Source organism: Mesoplodon mirus, assembly GCF_964341445.2.
Source record: "Mesoplodon mirus genome assembly, chromosome: 3".
Taxonomy (NCBI): Eukaryota; Metazoa; Chordata; class Mammalia; order Artiodactyla; family Ziphiidae; genus Mesoplodon; species Mesoplodon mirus.
The window spans coordinates 28,488,140-28,514,108 of NC_138978.1; the positions used below are offsets into that span (position 1 = coordinate 28,488,140).

The following is a 25,969-nucleotide window of genomic DNA, read 5'->3' on the forward strand; positions in this document are numbered from 1 at the left end:
CATCATAAGCATCAAACTTTTTCTTTGGAAATATCTCTTATCAGAGTGATAAGAGGTTAGCATTCTTCAAATATTTTATCTGAATAGAGCAGTAATTAGACATAATAGAGACAACTAAAATTAAAACCAAGACGAAGTAAGAGAGGACACACCATCTGTCAATAAGATTTAGAAGTCCATTTTGGCGAAGTGTACCAACTGGTATCTCATTGGTCTCTACAAATATAAATATTTTTGAGGATTATCCCCAAACAGCTCTAAGTTATGATGTCTTTTCTTTAAAGACTCTCTGATAAGTAATTTCCAACAGCAGATCATAATAAAAACATACTACCATCTTTGTGCTTACATATGTGTTTTTTTTAAAGTCAAGCAGCAAATATTTTTAAGGCTCTGCCTAAATTATACACATCCCATTTTACAGTGCCACATGATATGATCCTGAGGAAATGAAAACCATTTTCTCAAGTATTCCCTTCTCTTTTTATATTCATTTATTTGGGTTGTTTTTCAATTAAGACCAACCCCATGTACATTCACAATACAGGCAGGGATTTATCTTCCTTGTTACCTCGCACAAGGTCCTGAGAAACCAACACAAGTCATTTTGAAGAAAAAAGGGAAGGGACATTCACATGTTGCATCATATACTCTGTCCCATCTAACTTCAAGGACAGAAATGCAAAGACACTGGGAATTTTTTTTTTTAACAATACTATTCTAATGAGACTGGATAAGGACACTTTAAAATATTAGAGAAGGAAAAAGGGAAAAGTGACAGAGCACTAAACTGACTCTTCACTCATTACTGGCACCACTAGAACACTTCATGGAGCCCATTAGCCAGGACAGCACATTATGTTTGTCAACTACGCCCCATCATTAAAGGGCTGTCAATGTTATCACTATCAATGTCACTACAGAGTTTAACTGTAAATAGTAGTAAAACTAGTAAGTACCTTAGTCAAGAGCTTACTTCCTCTAAGACTCCCTAAAATGCATCTAGTTAAGAAACAATAATATGAAACATGATTTACTTACTCATACAAGCAGTTTCTATCCAAAAAAATCACTAAAGCAGTAATTTAGAAGCACCTGAACTTCAAACTGACATGGCTGAAACCATCATTAGTCTTTTCCAATGTGCCTCTGATTTACAACAACATTGGTCAAAGGGTTGAAAGGTCTCACTTTGGGAATATCCTCTTATAAAGTGTTCCAAACCCTCTTCACCTAGCAAAAGTAAATTAGCAGTCCAACTTAAACTAAAATTTCTGCCTAGGCATTAGGGAGAAGGGAGGGATGAATAGGTGGAACACAGAGGATTTCTAGGGTCATGAAACGACTCTGTATGATACTATAGTGGTGGATACATGTCATTATGTATTAGTCAAAACCCCTAGAATATACAACACCAAGAGCAAACCCTAATGTAAATTATAGACTTTGGGTGATGATGATGTATCAGTGTAGGTTCATCAGTTGTAACAAGTGTACCACTCTGGCGGGGGATGTTGATTATGGGGGAAGCTATGCATGGGTAGGGTCAGGGCATATATGGGAAATCTCTGTACCTTCTGTTCAGTTGTGCTGTGAACCTAAAATTGCTCTAAAAAATAAAGTTTATTTTAAAAAATTAAAAAAAAATTCTGCCTAGAGAAAAAAGAAATTCCAAGCTTAATTCTAAATATCCTTGTTTTTTTCAAGCTTTGGTTAGACCTTTAATTTTATCTGATCACAGCTCTTTAAAACAAAACAAAAGCCTAGATTTAAAGGCTTGGAATAAATCCCAGATCTACCATTATCTTCTACAACCTACTTCAAGTTCCTTAGTCATTTCTATTTCATAAAGGTGTTTACCAACACTACTGATTCAAACAGACTATGGTCAATCTGCAGTTCATTTTCTCACCCTGCCAACTGTCAAGACAAACTGATTTCTCATCTACCCACTAAAGAACATACAATACAGGAAAAGGATCTTGTATTTGGTTTAATTTCAGAACTTAAAATTCTGTTTTTATTTTTTTAAACACAGGGCTACATTTTATACATATTTATACTTAAACCCCAGTGATTTCCAGCCAGGAGACCTTAAAGTCATTTAGAAATAGGAATGCAAGCAAAGTATTATTACCATGCCATACTATTAAAATACATTTAAAAAAACATAATGTTTGGCTATTTGATTTTTGTGTTTTCACCAATGTGGAAGTGAGGAAAGTTTATGTATCAGATGTGAGACAACTGCCTTACCAACAGGACATTTATTTTCTTTGCATCAACTGCCTTCTCAACTACTAACCAATGCAGTAAAGACTACAGAGCTAACTCTCAATAAAAAATAGGCACATAGGGGCTTCCCTGGTGGCGCAGTGGTTGAGAGTCCGCCTGCCAATACAGGGGACATGGGTTCATACCCCGGTCTGGGAAGATCCCACATGCCGCGGAGCGGCTAGGCCCATGAGCCATGGCCGCTGAGCCTGCGCATCCGGAGCCTGTGCTCCGCAACGGGAGAGGCCACAACAGTGAGAGGCCCGCGTATCGCAAAAAAAAAAAAAAAAAAAAAAAAAAAAGTCACATAACCTTGTACCATCATCTTCCTTATTACTTTCTTCCTACGCAACTACTTCAAAACTCTTCAGTTCTCTTCGCACTACAATGCCCTCCCACAACCATGTCAAACAGCTCTAAGACGCTAAGACTACAAGGTCATTTCAATACATGCTACTGTAATTTAGACAACTTTTTAGGGAATAAAGTATAAAATTTTACCTAATCCGAAGTTCCTGTTTCCAATAATGAAATAGCATATTTAGGGGCCAAGGAGAAATTTAATTCAAAATAATCCCAATCACTATATTCAAACTGAATTATGAAAGAAATCTAATCATACAATGCTTCTTAGAAACCTACCAAAAAGTATCAGAAGCTATGCTAATTACTCTGGAGCAAGGTGCCTTCTCCCTCTCCCTATATGCTCTTCTCCCACCTTTTTGTCCCCTACAAGTTATCCACAAAATATTAAGTAACCAATTTGTACTTGCAAAGCAAGAGAGAATATTTCCATGTGATTTAAGAATGTCTGATGGGGGCTTCCCTGGTGGCGCAGTGGATGAGAGTCCGCCTGCCGATGCAGGGGACACGGGTTCGTGCCCTGGTCTGGGAGGATCCCACATGCCGCAGAGCAGCTAGGCCCATGAGCCATGGCCGCTGAGCCTGTGCGTCCGGAGCCTGTGCTCCGCAACGGGAGAGGCCACAACAGTGAGAAGCCTGCGTACAGCAAAAAAAAAAAAAAAAAAAAAAGAATGTCTGATGGAAACTACTTTCAGTTAGCTTCAAACCAGTAGCCTAGAAACAAAAGCTAAATATCACATTAATTTCCTAGAGAGAAAAAATGAAATTTCCATTTTCTTGAAATAAGTGTGCACTAAATTTTGCCTTTTTTGTTGAAAATACTCTGCATCTGTAGACTTCAAGGGCATAAATGAACAAACTGCCAATCCAAAGGAATTTTAACAGATTGCTATGATTATTGTATCTCCTGTAAGTTTAAAAAGCAAACTATGAGTGCCAAGTTTTAAAAATATCTATGTTTGAAAGGTACAATTGTTTGTAGTGAAAAATTAAAACACTACACACTCACTAGAACGTGGATTCCTTCTTTTTCAACTGGTGCTTTATCATATGTAGCATCACAAACTCGAACCAAAGTTGTCACTCCATACTTCTTAAGTTCCTTTAAAGAAAAACAAATATAAGGAAACTTGTTTTTAGAATCTGCAATGCAAGCTTTAAAAATATACTCTTATAAACTGAAACGAGACCTCATTCTCAGACAAAGATCAAAATCGTTCTCGTTGTAACAACATATACAATAGACATTCTTGCATTCAAAGCGGAAGCATCAATAAGGCCCATCTTTGTAAGGGGCAATTTCATAGCATTAATGCAAAAACTTTAAAAACACACATACACTTTGACCTAGAAATTCTACTTCTGGGAATTTATACTAAAGAAATAATTAAAGATATACACAAAGATTTAGGTACCAGCATGTTCAGCACAGGTTGTTTGGGATGGTATAAAGACAGAAACATTAATGGTCCAAAAACAGGTGAATGGTTAAAGAAAGTATAGCACATCCATACAGAATACTATGACAGCTATAAAAATAATACTAAGGAGGTTGGGGGAAACTTTTCTAAAATACACAGTGTGATCCTATCTATATGTATATTTATAAATATATACATAAATACAGAAAAAAATCTAGACGCCAGGTATTAACAGTATTTTTAAATTGTCTTTTGCTTATCTGTATCTTCTCATTTTTATGTACTAAGTACATATTGCTTTTTAAAGAAACAAAAGCAATTTTGAAATTAAGATTAAAAAGTGGTATTATATTACAAAGTCAAGTAACACACAATTACAGCCAGAAGTCTTGCTCCTTTAAAAGTTTTCCTACAGTAATGCCTAATCCAGTCACTAACTAACTTCAAGAGGCCATCGACATCTTTTTATAGCTGCAGGAGTCTATGACCAAGGAATCCACAGGCTGAAAATAGTATCATGTAATTCAGCCAGGCTTAAAGGTGACTGAACAACCTGAGGGCATACCGGCCTGGAATTAACTTGTACGCTGTGTACACAAAGTTAAGAAGCTCAGAGAATTAAAAATATAAATAAGCAGGACAGTGATATCCTACAAGAAGTGTCCATCATCTGGGTATCTAAAGAGAAAAGTTATTTTAATTACTAAAGGACTTTATTATTCACAGAAATGCCTTCTCATAAAACAGACTCAGGAAAGTTGTTAATGTTATATAATGAGTCAAATTTTTAAAAATTTCAAAATACAAATAAAATCCCATTAAAATGAACTCCACAGTAGCTGTTCATTGAAAGTTTCCAGTAGAAATTTTTTATGGTAAATATTTGTGACCTTCAGCAAGTCAAAACCTCTTCTGAACTCAGTTTTGCCATCTGTAAAGTGAGAGAGGTAGATTTAGAATCCCTAGGAGTTCATCTAGCTCTCTAAGTCTACTCCATAAATACATCAACAGAAATCACTGAGACTGAACAATCTGAGAATGATTAAAAAGCTTACATTCAAATGCCTGTTGAATGAAGTACAAAATGCTTCTCTACTACCACCAATAGAAAAAATGCAGGATCTGACATAAAAATGCTACCTATAATACCTTTCCTTCCCCTAAATTTCTGGACCCTTGAATAATGTGGTTCCTACTGCTAAGTAGTTGTAGGGTAGCTTTTCATCAAAAGTGGTTAGGGCATTTTAGGAAGAAATGGGTTTTAGTGTCAGAGATAGTTCTACCACATACTGTGTGCCTTCAGGCAAATTACTAAACCACTCTGAACCTCAGTTTCCTCATCTGTAAGGGAAATAATGGTACCTATACCTCATAGGGTTATTGTGAGGAGTAAATGATATAATGCATAAAATTGCTACTTGTAATGCTGGGTACGTACTAAGTATTCAATAAATGTTAATTAGCTTTATTACTGAAACTGTAAGAAAAGAACTGCTAATAATGTTCAAAGGAAAAAACACAGTACTAGGGAGACGCAAGAGGGAAGGGATATGGGAACAGATGTATATGTATAACTGATTCACTTTGTTATAAAGCAGAAAGTAACACACACACACAAAAAAACAAAACAAAACAAAAATACAGTTCTAGACAATCTCTAAGATCTCCTCAAATTCCATAAATGTTCTTTTAAAAATCTGTTTTAACTAATTCAACTCAATTCAAACAAAGACTGGTAAGATCCACAGGATCCATATCATCCATACTCCAATCACAGAAATAAATGGCTTTGTGGTATAAGATTTCTTTACAGTGGTGTTAATTTTTAACAGGATTTTACCTATAAATCAATCCAAAAAGTAGACCATGCTACAATCTTACCTCTGTGAATTTGTTGAGGGTAGCATTGGTAGGGTTGTGGGTTATCAGAAAACGCATGTTCTCATAAGAGATCTCCACAGGGGCTGGACGGTTCATTATGGCAAATAAAAAGTGTGAGCGTGCGTGTGTGAGTGTGATGGGGAAAATGAAAAAAAAAAAAAATCAATAAATCTTGAAATGTTTCACAGCAGAAAACATTAAAAAGACCACTAAAATGCCTATTATAGATCAGTGTTTTCTCTATTCAACTTGTTTATTCTTTAAGAAGCTTCTCCCTTCAAGATAAGCAGAAGTATTTAGAATCCACTTGAATCCAAATTCAATTTGGGCCTCAATGTCTGCTGATGGATACCTTCGGACTCCAAAACAATCCAACTACATACGAAACTTAAGCAGCCTTTACTACATTTAGGCACTAGTGAGACAAGTTAAAAGAGTAGGTCGCTTTCCACTTTTGTTTACTTGATGCTTAATTTTACTGGAGTCATTAAAAGATATATGCTTGCAATGAAAAAAAAAAAAAAAAAAGCCAACTATTTCTGAGGCCAGTCTCGGTGTCCAGAGTCTTCAAGGCAATGTTAATTATGGCACATAGAACCTCCAAGCTCACTTGTCAGCGGAAACGCTGTGCTGAGCCTGGCAGAAGTCTGCCCTCACGCTCAGAATCGCCATAAATGTGCAACGTATATTCCAACGAAAAACCTGGAAGAGACAATCATAAAGAAAATGAACTGGAGGTTGACAGCAAACACAATGCCCAAAGTCAAGAATACATTCTTTATGAGCCCAAAGACATCTGAAATGGTGCCACTTCTAAACTACTGCTATCTACCAAGAATAGGACAGAAGTACATACCCAGAGATTTAAGTTAAGTATATCTTGGGACTTCCCTGGCAATCCAGTGGTTAAAACTCCGAGCTCTCAATGCAGGGGGCCTGGGTTCCATCCCTGGTCAGGGAACTAGATCCCACAAGCATGCTGCAACTAAGAGTTTGCGTGCCACGACTAAGGAGCCCTCGAGCCACAACTAAGGAGCCTGCCTGCCGCAACTAAGGAGCCCATGTGCCGCAACTAAGGAGACTGCCCGCCACAACTAAGACCCAGCACAACCAAATAAATAAATAAAATAAAATAAATACTAAAATAAATAAATAAAAGACACCACGCAGGGGGTGCAGGTTTGATCCCTGGTAAGGAAATTAAGATCCCACACGCCGCATGGTGCAGCCAAAAAAAAGTTAAATATGTCTTCCTTTTTTCAAAACGAGGCTGAATAAAGTTCTGTACTAATAATATTATTTCTAACTCAAGTCATTTTAAAATGAATTTTTAAAATCATTTTAAATCATTTTTAAATGATTAAAAGATACTTAAAACTTCACTCCATGGACTCTTTTATAAAGTTCACATCAAATGATCTCCTTATTTTTCTGCTTTGATGTTAACTATCTTTGGTTAAAATTATATCTGTAAATGGATGAAGGATATTTACCAAAATTCCACTTTGAGGATTTAATTCTTTCAATCCAAAATATATGCATTGGCCCCATTTATGATATCAGTTCACAAAGTTCATATGATACCAGTTATCTTCTTTTCCTCACAACTCTAAGTAGTTTTTAACTACCTATGATGAATGAGGAAAGAGGATCAGAAAAGTGACTTGTCTAAGGTGAATGAATTAGCTGAGCCCAAATTCAGACTCTTCTGAAAAGTCCTGTATTTTTTTCCAAGGTACCACAATTCCAGCTGACTCAGCTAATATATAAATCCCATTCTCTCATTTCTAGTCCAATTTATCTTTTTATTATTTCTCACATCACTACCTCAAGACTACAAAAGCATCCAAAGGTTAATGATTCACACAGCAGTCTCCTGCCCAAACATTAATTCCTACCAAAACAAGGCAAGAAGAGAAGTGGCAGAATTTTTGAAACACAGTAATCTGTATAGCTGGCTCAGTCAGAGTGTCAACATAATCATAAATCATTTCCTCTGGAAATAGGGACATGGTCTAAGTTCTTCTACTTGCCTCTTCCCTAAGCCACCAATAAATGCTTATTTAGAACTCTAAAAAAGATGACTGTGACCAGACAAATGAAAGATAATGACTACAAAGGCGCCTGCAGGAAGAAACTGAAAGAGGTAAGAACAAACCTAAGCCTCAAACTTTCAAGCCTAATCTTCTATCTTGAAGTCTTCTTTTTATGATGTTCTTAATGGCATTTTATTTTGTAAATTATATACTTCTGATTATATTACCATAGACACAAGCGCAAAACTAAAACATTCCTAAAATATGAGAGACACAAGAAATTCAAAATGGCATTGTAAGAACTTCAATACCTCAGCATAATGAGTCATCCACTACAGTAAAAACACAAAACTTCTACATTCAAACTAACAAAAACATAATACACACCATCATCCTTCCTAACTCATAATCTAACTCATAATTCTAACTGTAACCCTAAAACACAGCCACTTTAGATCACACATTTCACAGAGTACTCCTTGTACAGTCAAGGAATTTTAAAGCTGGCAGAAACTTAAGAGATCAAATACACTGACCTTTAAAAAAAAAAGATGCTGTTTGGGATCCAGAGAGATTACAAAGACTTAAGTAAGACCACACTAATTAGCAGCAGATCAAGGACAAGAACCCAGGTCTTATTTTCCCTCCAATGTTGACTAATGGAGGTATCCACATATTTTTCAAGTCATAATCTTATTCATGACAGTGTAACTTTTCTTCAAATATTTGGTTGGATGTTCATTTGCAACTCTGTGATCTTATAATAAGGGGGAGAAAAGACTATTAAAATAACTACTCAAAGAACAATGGTTTGCGTGCAATGCAGAGCAAAACACAAGGAAATTCTAACCTGTTTGAATCCCTTTGGTTTAATGCTGTTATGGCAGCTAATATGTGTGTCAGCTGAGAAAGGCACTGAAAGACCAGCATTGTAGTGACAGCCAGGCTTAAAAGGTTACAGCTCTAGCATTAAGTTTTCTACCCAGTCATCAGTGTTTGTCTTCTCAGAAAACAGAACAACCTTTATCCCATCTTATTCCTCCAAGCTCAATTTGGAAGGACCACTCCCAGGGATAAGGATAACTTATTATTAAATTTTCAATTCCTTTTTTTTTGGCTGCACGGCTTACAGTATCTTAGCTCCCTGACCACGGATCGAACACAGACCCCGGCAGTGAAAGCACAGAGTCCTAACCACTGGACCACCAGGGAATTTCCAGATTTTCAATTCTTAATACCATACTGAGATCTCCAGCAAAGGAACTTCTGCCAAATGAAACACTATGTTCTATCAGTGTTAACAGATGCATGATAAAAGCAAGCTTCTGTTCCTTCCCCCTCCCCCAGGAGTTCAACTACACATTAACAGTTAAATGTTCTTGCACCTGTCAATTCAGATAAACTAATGTTAGTTTCTGTGACACCCATAAGAATGCAAAGCAAACAGTCTGTAAAAAAAATCATAAACAACCTACCACAGCTGGAAAGTACTCAACAGTTACAGAGCCAGACATTTTAGCATAAACTCAGCACCTGTATACCTTACTGGAAAACTTTTCTCTGAAGTTTTCTCTCTGGCATTGATTCTGCTCTACCTACTTAAGTAAAATTTGATTTTTACTTTAATTTACCAGATGATGGAAGAGGCTGGTTTACTTGACACAGAACAGTGATCAAATTCAAATATGCATCCAAATATTCTCTCCACCCTTTATCTTTTATAGAATCTAACTTTTAAAATGTTGAACTTGGGAATTTCCATTTCCTAGGCAACATTTCCATTTTTAACAAAAGAATATGACTTCACTGAAGGATTAGAAACGATGGTCTGTGACAGAGAAATCCTTTTAAATTAAAGAGGGAAGGGAAAAGATCAAGAAGAATGAAGAAAGGAGGCTGCAAGAACAAGCAAGCAAAGGTCTACCAAGCTAAGACAGTGCACTGCCAGTAAGACTAAGTCAATAACACAACAGAGACTACTTAAAACTCTGAAGAGGGGTATGTTACAAGTTTAAATATCCAGTGTCAATGCTCTACTGCTAACATCTACCTAGATGAGAACCAAAAGCCAAAATGCATGAAATAATACAATATCCATCACTTAACCATGGCACAGTGTTAAAACGGAAAACCGTGGAGAGGTTAAAAAGAATAAAACACCTATATAAACTGATGTGGGAAGATGGCCAAGAGATACTAATAAGTGAAAAAAGCAAAGTACATGATAATATAAACAGTATATATAGAAATATTTGTGAGTACTTAGTATGTTTTCACTCAGACAGGAGCATGATTTACAATATATACCTTCTAAACAGTTACTGTTTTTTTCCCATGTACACTTATTACCTTAATTTCTTTAATTTTTTTTTAATCTTTTTTTTGGGCTGCGCCATGTGGCATGCAGGATCTTAGTTCCCCGACCAGGGATCAAACCCACACCCCCGGCATTGGAAATGCAGAGTCTTAACCACTGGACAGCCAGAGAAGTCCCTTTAATTTTTAATTCTAGGGTGATAAAGAACCTACAATGATTTACAATTTAATTACATCCTTAACAGAGCTATAACCACTGAATTACAAAGAGCCTCAAAAGGGCTAGTCCCTCTGTCCCTGGCAAGCCTGTACCTACACATTTCCAGAAAGACAGTTTTCTTCTTTGTTAAAGATACTAAATTATGGAGTAAAATTCAGATCCTGCTTTGGCAACTGTAATTCTAAGTTCAAATATAAATATAGAGAATTCAAGGACATGAACGAACTTTACAAAATCAGCCCCATTTAATGTAACCCACACTTACTGGGCATCCTTTTAAAAATCGTGTCAAGCCACTCACAACAAGCTTTCCACTGAAATCACCTCTATTTACAAGTTAAAGTGATGATGCAATAACCCTCTAATTTGATAGGTTATGCCAGTATTCACCAAATTAAAAACAGTACATTATAAGTAAATGTACAAAAGAACTCTAGATCTTAGAAAATAAAATCTAAAAGCAAAGGTCTGAGGAACGAGTATACATTTACTGTTTACTTTCTTGCCAGAAATTCTACAGGAAGTCATACAAATTTAAGTCAGCGTGGTTTCTCCAAGCAGACAACATGAAAGCATAATACGGTATACAAGACTAACACCTTGCAACAATTTTTTCCTAAAACAAATTCATTTCACCTCATTGAAGACACCTGCATTTCCCTTAAGTATGAATAATCTGTCAACAGTAAAGAATTCATTCTCATGAAGGACTAGACACTGCAATTTGGCCAGTTAAGAATGTATAAATTCAAATATTTATTGGATACATAATATGTACCATATATTCTTATAGGGGCAGCAAGAGCAGTAAACAAACAAAAATTCCTGTCAGGATGGACCTTATATTTTAGCAGGCAGAAAAAGATAAATAAAACATGCCACTGCTATGGAGAAAAATGCAAAGCAGGGGAATCTGCAGTGTCAGAAGGGAGAGGGGATTCCACTTTTAAATAAGGCTAGCAGGGAACGCCTCAATGAAAAAAGTGACCTTTTATCCTAGGCCTGGGGTTTTGAGCCAAATAGATATTTGAGGAAGCATTCTAGGCAGAGGGATTAGCTCTTGCAAAGGTTATGAGGTGGGGCTATGCTTGGAGTGTTCTAGGAACAGCAAGGGGGCCAGTGCTACTGGAGCAGATAAGGCAAGGGAATGAAGGGTCAGAGAAATAAAAGGAGAGGCTTACAGGCCAACAGAAGTATTTGGCTTTTATTCAGAGAAAAATAAGAGGTTTCAAGCAAGAGTGACAACCTATGTTTAAAAGGATCACTCTAGATGCTATATGGAGACAGATTATGAGTAGTAAGGGTGGAAGCAGGGAGATCCGGTAGGAACTTGATGCTATAATCCAGGAGACAGATAATGGTAGCTTGGGCCAAAGCAGTAGCAGTAGAGAGGATATGAATCAGTTTCAAGATATACCTTGAGGTGGAACCCAAAAAGATTTGTCCACAGACTGGATATGGGGTCTGTGGGGAAAAAAAAGTCAAGGCCCTGAGTAACTGTTAAGAACTCGCAGAAGGCTGACCCAATATTCACAGACTATTCAGACAACAGACCATAAAATCTTCACAACCATCAAGAAAGAAAAGCAAGGAAATTCCTCTGTAAAGTACTACTGTATCTACTGCATTTTGACCATTTGAGGTTAAGACTTGTAAACTAAAGAAAACTCAACATTGCTAATTAAACACTCATCTTCTGGGGCTTCTCTGGTGGCATAGTGGTTAAGAGTCCACCTGCCAATGCAGGGGACACGGGTTCACGCCCTGGGCCGGGAAGATCCCACATGCCGTGGAGCAACTAAGCCCATGCACCACAACTACTGAGCCTGCGCTCTAGAGCCCGCGAGCCACAACTACTGAAGCCCGCGCACCTAGAGCCCGTGCTCCACAAAGAGAAGCCACCGCAATGAGAAGCCCCCACATCACAACGAAGAGTAGCCTCCGCTCGCCACAACTAGAGAAAACCGACAGGCAACAATGAAGACCCAAGGCAGCCATAAATAAATAAATAAATAAACGAACGAATGAATGAATGAATAAATGAATTTTAAAAAAACCATTCATCTTCTGGGTGGGGGACTGGGCCAAGTAGGTGAAGGGGATTAAAAGGTACAAACTTCCAGTTATAAAATAAGTCATAGGGATGTAATATACAGCATAAGGAATATAGTTGATAATATCATAATAACTTTTTACGGTGACAGATGGTTACTAGACTTATAGACGTGATCATTTCACAATGTACTTAAATGCCTAATCACTATGTTGTACACCTGAAACTAACATATTATACCGACTAAATTTCAATTAAAAAAAAAAAAAAAAACGGGCTTCCCTGGTTGAGAGTCTGCCTGCCGATGCAGGGGACACGGGTTCGTGCGCTGGTCCAGGAAGATCCCACATGCCGCGGAGCGGCTCGGCCCGTGAGCCATGGCCGCCCAGCCTGCGCATCTGGAGCCTGTGCTCCACAACAGGAGAGGCCACAATAGTGAGAGGCCCACGTACCAAAAAAAACAAAAACAAAAACCTCACTTCCTGGTTAACTGATCTCAAATTGGAAATTTTTACTTTCATACCTACTCCCAACTCATCAGAGCCCTGGAGAAATAAGAGCTCTACTCTCTGTACTACTTATCCTTGTTCATCCTCTCTACTGTTGCATTTATCAAACTAAAAGTGAATACATCTGGCTCCTTGAAATTAGACCATTCAAATTAATGTTAGTTCTCTTCCCCTACTGACTACAGTCCTGGGGAATTGATAAGGAAAGAGGTATCATTAAATTCTACAGAAATTATAATCCAAAATATCTGTAAACAAGCTAAAAATAGCAACACGCTTCTTACTGCTAAAAAAAAAGTTTCAGAGTTACTCCCTTGGTTATTCCCACTTTTCCACTTCCTCATTTAAGGAGGGAACTTGAGAATCAAGTTCCAGTACACAAATCAATAATCAGTTCTATAAAAAGAAAGTATGACCCTGATAGTGGGAAAATATCTGAACACTTCAGAACCAGCAGGACATACATGGCCTGCCACTCAGAAAGGAAAGGAAAGCAATTAACCAACAGATCACACCTGCTTCTGAGAACAGTGACAGTTATTTTCTGAAGTCCCGTGGGCTCTGTTCCCACACAAATGAAAAGGGAGTGGTTTTCAAATTTGTATGTGCCCTGGCGATTAGAAGTAGCTGTCATTTTCTGGTAATTCCTACCTCTACAAATAACTGTAAGACAAAAATTGCATTAAATATTTTCACGCCACACTTGAAAATATTTACTTTTCAATTTTGTACTCCATTGTTCCTCTAAAGATTAGCAATTCTACAGCTGGAACTCTTTGTCCAAAAATGTTATTTTTCCTTTCTGAAATAAAATTTAAATGAAGATAACAGCACTATGGCCAATTTTCACTTTTTCTAAAAAATTATTTCAATACCAGTAAAAACATTAAAAATCCTAACACCATTCTAGTATGGAACATTATCTTACTGTTTTCAGTGAATCTTTTAAAAATTAAGTTTAATAGCTCTATTAAATTGATTCTATTCATTCATATTTCCATTCCCAAGGAAAGGTATCATCAGGACTACCCTCTCCACGTGCTTTTTGTTTAAAGACTTCAGTTTATGTACCTTTCAAGACTCCCAAGCCTCTTTATCATAAAGTGTAAGCACCTTCTTTTCCTAAAAAAGTGTGGTAACCTCCTTCATACTATAGAGAACTATCTCAAATTCAGCTGCATTCCCATAAAATTAAATCCTAATATTTGTTTTCTTCTTTCCCTCCATCCTTCTTTCTTTAATCTCAAAAGGATAAATAATTTTCCTGGAGAACAATTTAAGTCTTAATCATTTTACTTTAGTTTCCAACATCACTATACATACACTAACTCAAGAACCACTGAATTATTTCATTAATAAAGAAATGTATTTGAGATTCTGAATTTCAATTGAAATAAAGCAAACTCAGTAGTAAAAATCCAAAAGGATACCCGAATTCACCCTGTCAACACCACTCTGAAATGTTTTCTGAGCTATATCAGGACAGTTAGAATGACTGTAACAGCTGCAAGTTCCCTCAGGTTGCAAAATACATACTTGGGAAAAGGTTATTTGAATCACCTTTCAAAATAACCTACAGCACAGGAGCAGCATGCAAAGCAAAAACTTCCAGGCTATTGTTAGCATTATTTAAAATGTATGTTTCAGAACTTAGCAGTTTATGGGTCAGCTTAACTCTTTCGTTTCCCCATTTTGTCTAACATATTGAGCATATTTAAAGGTCCTGTTCAAGTATCCACCACCAAAAGGGGGGAAGGAAGCTCTCTATGTACAGGATATGGAATAAAAACATTCCAAATTACATCTTGTCAGCATAAATTCTTTTGTTTGAGCCCCAGAAATTTTTCTGCTGTTAGGGCATTTTGGTCCAAGTTTCCCCTAAGTAAGTTACGCTTCACTTCCTCTCCTAAACTTGTTTCTTATAAATCACATTATACTTCACAGCCATCTGTGCACTGAGTATTAGTACAAGATAAACAGACAAGAACCCAAATAATTCAATTTGGAGCTGCTGGTGGCCTTTTAAAATATACTGTCTACCCACTAACTGAATTGCCCAATAATGACTTGATGTTTATTTTCATAAAATACAACATTCAAAAGTCTTTAGAAACCATACAGTGAAAGCAGTTGTTTCACATTACATATGAATGTGAAGTAAAAATGGTGAAATACCTCTATAATTCCATGTCAAGGGGTTATAATTCTTTGCTTACCAGCTTAGTTCAACATGGATTCACTTTCCTTCTCTTCTCACTTAAAGAATGAAAAATTTAGGGGCTTCCCTGGTGGCGCAGTGGTTGAGAATCTGCCTGCCAATGCAGGGGACACGGGTTCGAGCCCTGGTCTGGGAGGATCACACATGCCGCGGAGCAACTAGTCCCGTGAGCACAATACTGAGCCTGCGCGTCTGGAGCCTGTGCTCCGCAACAAGAGAGGCCGCGATAGTAAGAGGCCCGCACACCGCGATGAAAAGTGGCCCCCGCTTGCCACAACTAGAGAAAGCCCTCGCACAGAAACGAAGACCCAACACAGCCAAAAATAAATAAATCAATAATAATTTTTTAGAAAAACGGAAAGAAAAAGAATGGAAAATTTAATCTTTCATGTCCTCTTCCTCCAAATGCTTACTGAGATGAGGGACAATACACCAGCTCTGAATGATACTAAAACTCAGCCCATCTAATCTTAAAACAAGCATTTGTGGAGCTCTCTTTGCATACCGTATAATCACCATCCAGGATCAAGAACCTAGAAGAATCAATGTGGGTGAAAAATATTTGATGATGAGCATTAAAATTTCATTATTAACTACATACCTGGAAGACACAAAATAAGCATGAGTAGAATGGAGTAGGATTAATTAAGACTTCTGAGGAAGGTAAAATTTTTATGACAAGACTGATAGAAATAGAGACAGGCCATGGTAGCATGACTTGAGAAAGGAGCTAAGTCTTCGGTTAGATAGCTCTGAGGAGGCCTTGACCATGCTGAGAATTTTAGACCAATTCAAATGTAATAAAAGCTCTTAGGGGGGCTTCCCTTCCCTGGTGGCACAGTGGTTGAGAGTCCGCCTGCCGATACAGGGGACACGGGTTCATGCCCCGGTCCGGGAGGATCCCACATGCCGCGGAGCGGCTGGGCCCGTGAGCCATGGCCGCTGAGCCTGCGCGTCCGGAACCTGTGCTCCGCAACGGGAGAGGCCACAACAGTAAGAGGCCCGCGTATCACAAAAATAAATTAATTAATTTAAAAAAAAAAAAAAAGCTCAGGAATTTTAAAAGTAGAGTAGTAGTAACTCTTTGCTCACTGAGAGAAAACAAGTATTGTCATATTGGTGGGCATCTTCTGATCTACTGAGCTGCTCCATAATTACCAGCAAGCTTCACAAAAATAGCCTCTCAGCTTACTAAAACCTACCTGATTGCTGAATTCTTTTTCCTAGTAAATGGATACAAGTTTAACTAAATTCTGCTTGGTGATGACCTCCAAATGAATATCTCATCTCACCAGAAAAACAATTCAGAGTTTAGGCTATGACTTAAATTTGATGTGCTCTTCATCCAGAAAGATCTAAATTATTTGAATAATTTAAACCAATCACCAAAAGGAAACTTGTTTGTAACCACACATGCAGAATGAAGAATGTCACTAGAATCTATTGTTTCTCCATCATATCCTTCTCAATTTGCTGACAAATCCTGATGACTCATATCCTTCTGTACTAACCAGTCACTCTGTTCCCTCATGACAGGCTTTTCACCAATAATGGAAAGAAGGAAACAGACCAATTTGTTTTGCTATTAAAAACAGTAAATATCAACAGACGTATATAAATTCAATCTACAAAAGACTGTGGTGGTACAACCTAGTGAGTGTTTCCAGTAAAAGAGTGAAAAAAAAAAAAAAAACCTACACTCAAATCTCAAAACGAAAAGACTAGAAGAAAGCAGACTTGATTGTGAATTTGAATTCTTGTCAAACAATACATTAGTTAAGAGCCAACATTTTTGACCACTGCAGAAATAAAAATATAAAGTAATTTATCTGATCTGCTAAAGCAAATATATCATGTGCACATTTTATGCCAAAAGAATTAACATTTTCTGAGAAGAATGAAATTTCAACCCAAAAATACATGAAAGTAATTAAATTCTCTAAAAGGTAAAGAGGGTTCTAATGGTCAAAATATTTTTTCAAAACAGGCTCAACTAGCAAAGAAAGGGTCACAGAAACGCTTAATCTAAAAATTCTCTACAGTTTAAAAAAGAATGTTGTAAAATGTAAATTTATATTTAAACGATGAAATTTAGTTTCTAGATCACTTAAAATGGAGTAGATGCTGTGTTACAGAACCCACAGGTAAGAAATCAGTGCAGGCCAACAAAAAACATTTGTATTCAAATCACATAAAAACAGTTGGTATAATCTGTCAACCCCTCATAGCCATTTTTCTGGCAGAGTTTATGCCCTGTAAATCTATACTGATTGATCAGGGAAAACCACCTCAACATGTGCAGGAGAAAGGTTATTTTCTCATCTGGGTCCTAGTAACTCCACAGGGTAACTGTGGAAAGTGGACAGAGCCTGCAGTGCTGTGCAGCTTCTCTCATGGAGGTGTCAGAGTAGTGACAGTTTCTGGTTTAGCCTAGACCCCTACAACTCCATGGAGCAAAAGATTCAGATACAATATCCACTTGAGCTCTACGCCAAGCAATCCTGTAAGGTTTCAAGTCCCAACAGAGTGGCCAGGAAGTCAAAGGAGCTAGAGAATGTGGTTCAGTCAGTACAATGAAGGATAACCAGAGAAAGCTATCAGACACCTCTGTATATATATACTAGTTCTGAAGTTGAAAATGGATAAAAGCCTCTTCTAATACTCCAGATTAACAGACTCAAATCACCATTTCCCAAGTAATTTTAATCGGTGGCATCCATTGTTCATTTAACAAACCCAAGATACAAAATTATCAAAACTGTAACATCAAGGACTCTTGCTTTACAAACTTCGAGAATAATCATCATTTTCTATATAACCCAACTAGTATCTTGAGAAAAATCTCAAAGCAGCAACATCCCCCAAAGAGCAAAAAAAGTAACTGAGGTATCGTTTAAAAAAAAAAACTAACTAAAAACTAAATTTCAAGCAAAAAAAAGGCGATTTCTTTAACATCTACTAATTCCTACATAATCCCCTGTAAAATGACTACAGTTAACTGGGGAGGAAAAGAAAAATGGTTAGAGACTTAAGTACTTTAAGCCCCAAGGGGAAATTTTTTTTTTAATCCACTGCCATCTATTTACTGATACTCTTTAACTATGATTCAACAACTGATCTCTAAACCAATTTTCTTATCTGTAAAATTGGAAGAATGCCACTTACTCACTCCCAGGGTTCTTATGAATTTAAAATGATACGATTCGTGATTCAGCACACAGAAAATTCTTAAGACGGTAATGTTGAAACCTAAAGCATAATGTTGGGCTTCATAAGTACTCCAAGACCTCAAAATCTCTAACTACTACCCTAATTCAATAAACATAACTAAGTCTTCTATGTTAAAACTACGGGTCCTGATTTCCAGTTGCTCAAAATTTTTAAAGATCACCAACTTCTACAAGTAGTATACCTGATGAGATCTCACTCGAAGAAATCAACCTAACTTAGGCTTCCCTCTAACTTAAGTTTCACTCTTCCAAGAGCAACAGCTAAAAATTTATGTACTGCTCATCTGCATCTTATTCGTAAATGCTTTTTCTACAGGCTTCACTGATTACCAATCCCACATTCCAACAAAAAAGGAACAGTACAGTCAAACCCTATAAAATAAATCTCCCTTCAATTTCAACTGTCTCAAAACCATAAAGTGTTCTGTAACTACCTCATATAGAAATGCCATCTTTAAAGACAAAGTGAATAAAAAGTTACATCTTAAGAAAAGTAAACGTTTTTCCTTGTTCACACAAATGTCTTTTCAAGTAAAACATAAATATGGGCTTTCAACTACGTGCAAAAACATTCAAACATTTACTCTTCCCTAGTGCCACCAAAGTTCAATGATGTTGTAAATGGTTTCTGCCTATAAATTTGGTTCGTTCAAATTAAATATTACTTGCCTGACTCATGGAGGGAGTGGTTTGACTTTTGCTGTTCTGAGTCAGAATATACCAGGTTCAGCAGTTCTAAAAAATTTTTCATTTATATAGGTGGTCTAAAATGCTAGTAGCCTTTTCCAGCTACTAAATATAAGAAACTGTTGCATTAGTAGAAGTCTTAGTGATAATACTTTGAGTCTGTAGTTCAATTTATAATTAACAAAGTGCTTTCATATATATTTTCTCACTTGATCTTCAAAACTCCTGAGGTAAAAATCCCACAAAGCTGAAGAGAAAGACTTCACAAAGAAGTGACAACTTCTGGTTGACTCTTAGCCCCATTAATACACTCTTCTTCTTTCCCCCAAAATAAAAAAACATTTAAAAGGCTGCTGGGTTTCTTTATTCAGACTTTCCTCTCCCAGACATATCCCAGGTGCCTCATAAGACTCTTGTTTCAAAGCACCCTAAGGCCCCAAGAGAGTTCCAAGGCGGAATCTCCACCCACATAAAAGCCTAGCCTAACTTAGGCCCCAAAGAGCCTCAAGTCAGCATCTCCTAAATGATCTCCTTGCCTCGAGCCATTCAGTCTTCTGCATTACCTTCAACATCTCTCATCTGTACAAGCTGCTAGGTCACTGTGTGGATGAGAAACCTCAAAGAGAGACAACCTAGGGAGGGTAGTTGACGGTATAGTGGAAAAATCAAAGACTTTGGAGTCAGACTGACCTGGGTTTTTAATCCAGCTGGGATGAGTTACTTCACCTCTTTGAGTCTCTATATCTTCTCATCTCATCACTGTAAGTCAATGAGGGCTCATCACTGTATCCCTAACGTCTGGCAAATAGAAACCACTCAACATGTGCCAAATGAATGCAAATGAGGACACCTACCACCTTTTAATAGTAGCTGTGAGAACTGAATGAGAGTATAAAAAGCACCTGGTACACAGGAGGAACTTAATACTAATTAATCTGGTCCCCCACCAAACAGTATCAATACTATTTACTGATTCTGAAAGCAGAGAGCGTGCTAGTGATGCAGAAAAGGACACTGTAAGAAAAATATAATTTCTGACTTCTAATTACACACCAATGCTTTTGCTTGTAATTCTATCACGTCTAGTACCAAAAGGACCACGCTACTCTTTGCTTGTATTGAAAAGACTCCCAACTTCTAAGAGACTTCCCATCATTACAGTATAAAATCCATATCAAGGTACTCTTCATTAAGAACCCCTACTTTGGGCTTCCCTGGTGGCACAGTGGTTGAGAGTCCACCTGCCAATGCAGACGACGCGGGTTCGTGCCCCGGTCCAGGAGGATCCCACATGCCGCGGAGGGGCTGGGCCCGTGAGCCATGTCCGCTGAGCCTGCATGTCCGGAGCCTGCGCTCCGCAACGGGCGAGGCCACAGCAGTGAGAGGCCCGCGTACCGAAAAAACATGTGAATCTGGGAAAACTCCATGACAGGGATTAGTCCATTCACTATCCACTATGAAACAACTTTTAAAATGAATACCAGCAATCAGCTCCTATCTTTACCAACATAATGGTATGCTGGCAAGTGATGATGAAGCCTTAATAATGTGCCATTCTGGGGACTTTCCCTGGTGGCGCAGTGGTTAAGAATCCGCCTGCCAATGCAGGGACCATAGGTTCGAGCCCTGGTCTAAGAAGATTCCACACGCATCAGAGCAACTAAGCCCATGTGCCACAACTACTGAGCCTGCGCTCTAGAGCCCACGAGCCACAACTACTGAGCCCACGTGCTGCAACTACCGAAGCCCACGCACCTAGAGCCCGTGCTCCACAAGAGAAACCACCGCAATGAGAAGCCCGCGCACTGCAACAAAAAGTAGCCCACACTCTCCGCAACTAGAGAAAAGCCCGCGTGCAGCAACGAAGAATGCAGCCAAAAATAAATAAGTAAATGTATTAAAAAAAATAATGTGTCATTCTGAAGCCTTAATTTCCTTCTACACCTTGAATAAGGCATAATTTCAGTCACTTCCTGTCTGAAACTACTCTGTAATACAGAGGAAGGGAGCCAGTAACCACCATATTTAATCCAGCGATGACTAGTTTGGTGACTCCATACAGACAAGCATTTGCTGAATGCCTACAATGATGCCAGAACTACTAGATACTTTATACATTTCTTGAAAAATTCCAGAAAATAATAAACTAGCCTATGGTTCTTCTTCATCATCAACATATTACACCATTATTATTATCATTATTATTACTTCTTAAAATCTTATCTCCAGAAGGGTAGGAAAGAGCTAAAACCTAAAAAAATTTCTTAAATTTACCTAACAATAGAATACCTCTCACCTGAAAAACTAGCAGTACTTTACAAAAGAGTCTGTGCAATACACAAATTTGTTTTAGTTAGCTCTAAGAACCCCAGACTAGGATGGGATGCCAATCATATGCTTGACAAATTTGGAAATTCATGTCCATGTCATGAAATATGGAGGGGGGGTCACAGAGCCAGAAGATGGTAGTGCTACTGGAATAGACTTCTGTACCCTCTCCTCATACTTGAGCCCAAGGACCCAGGGACAAGATGCTCCTGGAAAGAACTCCCTAACCCAGGACACCCGGGTTCACTATGGCCCTAGAAAACCATCAAGGAGAGCCTCCGGGAAGCCGGCTCACAGACTGGACAGTCGCAGGCACACACCTCCACACTCCCTCATCTGCCGTTCACCTTCTCCCCAACCTCTCTCACTCTGCACTCAGGTTCTCCCCCCTCCACCACTCTACCTCAGGCACGCGAAACTCTCTCTCCCCCACTTACTCTCCCCATTTACCCCACTCTCCCATGCACACTCCTACTCCCCACACTCACTCGTTCCCACACGCTCCCCCTCACTCTCCCCTACACTCAGCCACACTCGCTCTCCTCCCACCCTCCTAACACTGTCCCCCCTACCGCCCCCCACTCGCACTCCCCCTCACTCTCCTCTACACACACACACACAGACTGTCCCCAACTCCCCCCACCCACTCTTTCTCCCCCCCACGCTCTCTCTCCCCCCACATGCACACTAGCCCTGTCCCCAACTCACTCTCTCGCCCTCACGCACGCACATCGCCCCCCCACTCAACATTCTTGCACACAGCACTAGTCCCTCCCCCTCCCACACGCGCGATCCCCCCCCTGCCCCGCTCACCCAACCTCGCTCTCCACGCTTCCCGGCGGCGCTCCCCCCGCCCCCGGCCCCGGCCCGGCCCTCCTTCCGGGGACGTGTCTCGGGCCTGCACTAATGGCTGCGGCGCCTCCCGCCCTCCCCTGCCCCGAGGCCCCGGGAGCCAGAGCGGGGGCCGCCCGGGAGCAGCGCACTCACGCTGGCGAGCTGGGGACTGGGCATTGAAGTCCGGCGGCGGCGGGAGCGAGGAGGCGCCTCTCTCCTCAGTCACCTCGGCGGCGGCGGCGGCGGCGGTAGCGGTGGCGGCGACGGCTCCCCCCCAGCCTCGGCGCGCGACACCCGGCCCGGCCCGGCGGCGGCGGCGGCGGCGGCGCGTGTCCACGAGTCCGTCTTGCTGCTGCTGCTGCTGCGGCCGCCGCTGCGTCTCCGGCTGCCGCCGCTGTCCCCGCTGCCGCCGCTGCCCTGTGGCGTCGCCTCGCGCCGTGCCCGGCCGCCGCTGCCGCTCCAGCCGCTACCGGACGGACGACGGTTACAGCCCAGTCGATCGCGCCGCCGCCACCACCGCTGCGCGCGCAGCCGGAACCAGCTCCCGCCGCCGCCCCTCAGGGGGCGCTGCGGGGCGCGGCGCGCGCGCCCTCCGGCCCGCCCCCCGCGCCCGCTGACTGGCTGGCGGGCCGGCTCGGGGCGGTGGGGCCCGCCCACCTGCCCCGCGGGGCGCTGACCCACTGCCCTCGGCGCCTCCCCCGCTCCTCCTCGTGGTTCGTTCCACTCAGCACTCCTGGCTGCGGAAGGCGCGTCCATGTGACCGGGGAGGGGGGGCAGAACCTGGCCTGGGTGTCCTTCGCCCACGCCGCGGCCCGCCCATCCGCACCTGGACTGGGCCAGAGCCCGAGGCCGTGGGGTGACCCTCAAGGTCGAAGGGCCTTTTCCCGCGGCCGGGCCGTGAGGCCTGAGGCCAGATCCTGATGGGACAAGGCGGCGACCGAGCCCTTTGCTCGGGGATTTCCAGCCCAGAAGTGAGAACCCGGGCAGCTCAGTTCTTGGCTGCCCTTTCCCCAGGCCCCAGATAAATGGCGTGTGCGTCTGCAAGAGCGAAGGATATTTCTGCGTCCCCCATCCTTACTCCCCGACCGCGCGCCACACACACACACACCCAGACCTAGGAACAGCGAGCAGCAGATCAAAATTCAAACTTCCGGGATGTAGTATCTTGGGCAAGTTATTTCCTCTCTCTGCGTATTTTCAACTATTAAATGGAAATAGTTATCCGCTACCTCATGGGGCTGTTTTCATTACGTATGAAAATTTCCTGATAAAAAGGAGACCCTGAATTTAACGACAGGGATTATCCAAGAGATCTCAGTATTCTCTCTTGTATTTAGAAGGTGGCCAGAAATTCTTTCTTTGTCAGACCATGCGTTCTGAGTTTTGGTTTGGAAAATGTGGTCACAGGTGAGTTGGGAGATTGGTCTGGGCCACTGCCAGATGGCAGCAGGAAAGACACTAGTGGCTGGCTTGAGAGGAAGGAGGGAGGCTTACCCATGAGAGTTGGAGGAGGCGGGCAGGGGCTCTGTCCTCCCTCGCCACCCTGGGAAGCCTCACCTGCTCAGACTTGGCACCTATCTAGAAGGGACTCCTGCCCCTTGGGCTGCCTTTCACCCGCCCCCCAGCACCACCACACACATGTTCGCTTGGCCCGTGGGGAGAAGCAATGGTCAGTAGTCATCATTAAGCCTTCCCCACAAGGTAGACCTGGGGCTTTGCTCCTGACCAGAAGGCCTCCATTAGAGCTTAGCGGTGAAAAGAAAGGTCTTATGACTCAGCCACATCACGCCACAGCACAGAACCCAGGATGTTCACCTCCAGCAGGTGGCCCGGGAGGAGGTAGGTATTCCAGGGCTAGTCTGGGTGGCAGAGCTGTGTAGGAGCTGAGAGGCCTTGAAGCAAGAGGGGCTGCAGATCAGAATCAAGGCCCTTTGGGTGAGGAGCACAGACTCAGCTGCCGCTCTTACGTTCTACCTGCCTCCAGCAGGCAGTGTTTTCCACTTCCTCGAAGCACAGGCTTGAGACAGAGAACTACCTGCTCTGCAAAACTTTGGTTGAGTCTCCTGCTTATTGAATATTCGTCTGCTAAAGTTTCAAAACACCTTATGCAATCCCCTATCATAGCATGTATCACGTATATTATAAATGCCTATTTCACGTTCTCCCCTATTTAGACTGTCTTACTTGAGGCAGTGTAGTAGATTGTTGAGAAATGGATTTAGCCCAGCCCTAAAATGTCAGTAAATAGTATAATAACAACATGGGACTTCACTGGCAGTCCAGTGGTTAGGAGTTTGTGCTTTCACTGCAGGGGCCACGGGTTCGATCCCGTGGTTGGGGAACTAAGATCCCACATACCCTGAGGCATGGCTGAAAACACACACACCACACACACACACACAACAACATAAGGATAACAAAAATAGCTATCATAACAGGTACCATTTATTAAGCATCTATTCTAAGCCCTGGGCAGATGTTTTTAAATATATTATCAAGTTTATGCTTCAAAATAACCCTGTGAGGAAGTTGTTACCATCCTCGTTTTAAGAGGGTTGGAGGGAATTCCCTGGCAGTCCAGTGGTTAGGACTCCATGCCTTCACTGCCAAGGGCCTGGGTTCAATCCCTGGTCAGGAACTAAGATCCTGCAAGCTGCATGGTGCGGCCAAAAACATTAAAATAAAAGGGACTGGAGGCTCCGAGAGACGAAGTGACAGAAGTAGGATTCAGCCCAGGTGTCTGCCTCTGAAGCCCACATAAGCATGAGGTTAGTCTCTGACTCCAATCAATAACTGGGGTACATCATAGTAAGCTGGAATCCCTTCTGAGATATTGGAAACACCCCCCTCTGGGAGCAAAAGCCCTGAGACCATGACACCACCAACTCCCCGCACTCCCAGGACAGCAGGGAAATGCTCTAACCCCTGACGTGAATGACTTCATCCAAATGGTTTCCCAAGGAAAACTGCACACCTCAAACAGATCAGGAACTGGGCTGCAGGCACCTTATTACAGCGTGAACCACCCTTGGCAGTGAGTTTTACACATAATAACTGCCCTGAGTTTATCCAGCGCCTTTGCTGAAGCATTCCAAGTGCCATTAGCTTATTAATCCTTCCAGCGCCCCTGTGAGGCAAAGCTGGCGGCCTTCTTGACTGATTTTATGGAGCATTAGCTCCTTGAGAGCGGGAGCTGTGTGGGCTTGCCACACACAGGGGTTAGAGAAAGAAGTAACGGTGGTGTGGCAAAGAAACCGAGACCCTCAGGGAAGTGGTTTTAGACAGAAGTGGGGACACAACCCAGGTGACTTGTTGCTACCCCGGGACCCTAGACTGTTTCATCAGGCATCCTTGCATTGCCATTATATTGCTGTGTAACTTCGGGAAGTTATTTCATCTAGTCTTAATTTTTCCATCTGTAAGATGGAAAAGGAAACAGTACTTACCTCATGACATAGTTTTGAGCATTACAGGAGTTAGTGTATATAACTCAGGTAGCACCATACAGGACACATAGTAAGTGTTCAATAAATGTTAGCTATTATTACAATTATTAGAACAGTACTTGGCACTGTGGAATTAGTAAATGCAATGAGCTT

General features: G+C 40.9%; 1 protein-coding gene and 1 pseudogene across 3 annotated transcripts in view; both read right to left on the minus strand.

The window, feature by feature from the left end:
* The window catches only part of LOC309799101 (methylosome protein WDR77-like), a 460,959-nt pseudogene extending 437,833 nt beyond the window's left edge, over positions 1-23,126 (minus strand). The window contains exon 1 of the transcript in view: positions 22,597-23,126. The product of the transcript in view is annotated as a methylosome protein WDR77-like (transcript). The remainder of the gene's footprint in view (positions 1-22,596) is intronic.
* PTP4A2 (protein tyrosine phosphatase 4A2) overlaps positions 1-25,969 on the minus strand; it is a 39,043-nt gene that overhangs the window by 5,913 nt on the left and 7,161 nt on the right. The window contains exons 1-3 of one of the 2 annotated variants that reach the window (XM_082616362.1): positions 22,524-22,672; positions 5,940-6,641; positions 3,647-3,739 (exon numbers count right to left, since the gene is read on the minus strand). In XM_082616362.1, coding sequence (XP_082472488.1) covers positions 3,647-3,739; positions 5,940-6,035 — 189 coding nt within the window. In that variant the 5' untranslated portion in view covers positions 6,036-6,641; positions 22,524-22,672. Of the gene's footprint in view, positions 1-3,646; positions 3,740-5,939; positions 6,642-22,523; positions 22,673-25,969 lie in introns of those variants that run through there. The other variant, XM_082616363.1, reaches the window with a different exon arrangement.